At 40.2% G+C, this 1,446-nt stretch overlaps 1 protein-coding gene across 1 annotated transcript in view; it reads left to right on the top strand.

Moving 5' to 3' along the window:
• The first annotated feature begins 876 nt into the window (after positions 1–876).
• LOC106870385 (hephaestin-like protein) overlaps positions 877–1,446 on the top strand; it is a 65,307-nt gene continuing 64,737 nt past the window's right edge. Inside the window, exon 1 of the mRNA XM_014916428.2 lies at positions 877–1,092. Coding sequence (XP_014771914.1) covers positions 944–1,092 — 149 coding nt within the window. The 5' untranslated portion in view covers positions 877–943. The remainder of the gene's footprint in view (positions 1,093–1,446) is intronic.

Here is a 1,446-nt window from a genome sequence, read left to right as displayed (position 1 = left end):
TTCTCACTGGTGCATGTGGTATTCTCAAAGAGGTACGTCCTACATAACTGTGATCTGATGGAGCTCCCTGGCTTTTCAAACGATCTTAACGGTGAGTTTGGTCTCCTTCAGAGTTTTCCATGCTGGAGCACCGCCTTTAGTCGAGCAAATCGACCCCAGGACTTATTCTTTGTAAGCCTAGTACTTATTCTATCGGTCTTTTTTGCCGAACCGCTAAGTTACGGGGACGTAAACACACCAGCATCTGTTGTCAAGCGATGTTGTGGTGACAGACACAGACACAAACACACACACACACATATATACATATACATATATATGACGGGCTTCTTTCAGTTTCCGTCTACCAAATCTTCTCACAAGGCTTTGGTCAGCCCGAGGCTATAGTAGAAGACACTTGCCCAAGGTGCCACGCAGTGAGACTGAACTCGGAATCATGTGGTTGGTAAGCAAGCTACTTACCACATAGTCACTCCTTTTTCCACTGCTTTCTTATTTGCCTGATTTCCTCAGGGTAGTGAAATTTCATATCACTAACGTGTGTGTGTATGTGGTGGTGCTGGTGGTGGGGGTTATGTGTGAAGGGGAAATAAGGGGGAGGGTTCGTTTAACTGAGCAAGAATAGCTGGGTGAGATTGTGGAGAAGAGAGCTATTTAAGGAGAAGGTTTCAAAAAATTCTTCTATCGGATTAAAAATAAGTATATCTATTATTTGGATAACAGAGGATTTAGTGTACTGTTGTAAAGGAGGCGGAGTTAGCAAAGTGTATGATAGGGTGGAGCGAGCAGGTCACGTCAATTTAGTAACGTTCTCATAGGTTGGGCGGGAAAGAAAAAATATTAAACAAATAAAATTAAAAAAAGGAATTCCCTTAAGATTATAAATAAGTTGTTGCTATCACGATCACTTCAGCTGAGTTTCTTTCACAACTATAGCGAAAACATGTCTCACTCTTTGTGGACGAGTTTCTTTCTCTGTATGCTAGGGATAGTTTCCCAAGTGAAGACAGAGACTGTTAACTATTATATCGCAGCTGAAGAAGTTATCTGGGATTATGCACCGAGTGGAAATGATTTGGTCACTGGGGAAGAGTGAGTAGAACATTATTTATTATTATTATTATTATTATTATTTTATGTTTGACTTTTGTTTTGCATTTGTACAAGTTGGATCCAAGTCTCACCCAGAGACCTCAAGAGACAACGAGTTAGAAGTTCATGTAGGTGTTATGCCTAGGGTACCATATATTTGGATTTGTACAGTTTTGTTCAAGTGAATGTTTAAGAAACCATAAGAAAATTATGTGTTTGCTTTAAAATTTGAGATCACATAGACAGTATTTTACGTAGGATATGGGCAGTTCCCATGAGCACTATCTTTTGAACTTCAGCCATTTTTGGGTTTCCTGGTATCTGAGCTAGGTAGTAATCAGCCCGTTTCGCTGT

Source organism: Octopus bimaculoides, chromosome 2, assembly GCF_001194135.2.
Source record: "Octopus bimaculoides isolate UCB-OBI-ISO-001 chromosome 2, ASM119413v2, whole genome shotgun sequence".
Taxonomy (NCBI): Eukaryota; Metazoa; Mollusca; class Cephalopoda; order Octopoda; family Octopodidae; genus Octopus; species Octopus bimaculoides.
The sequence above is the reverse complement of the archived record's forward strand: the minus strand, read 5'-3'. Positions and strand labels throughout refer to the sequence as shown.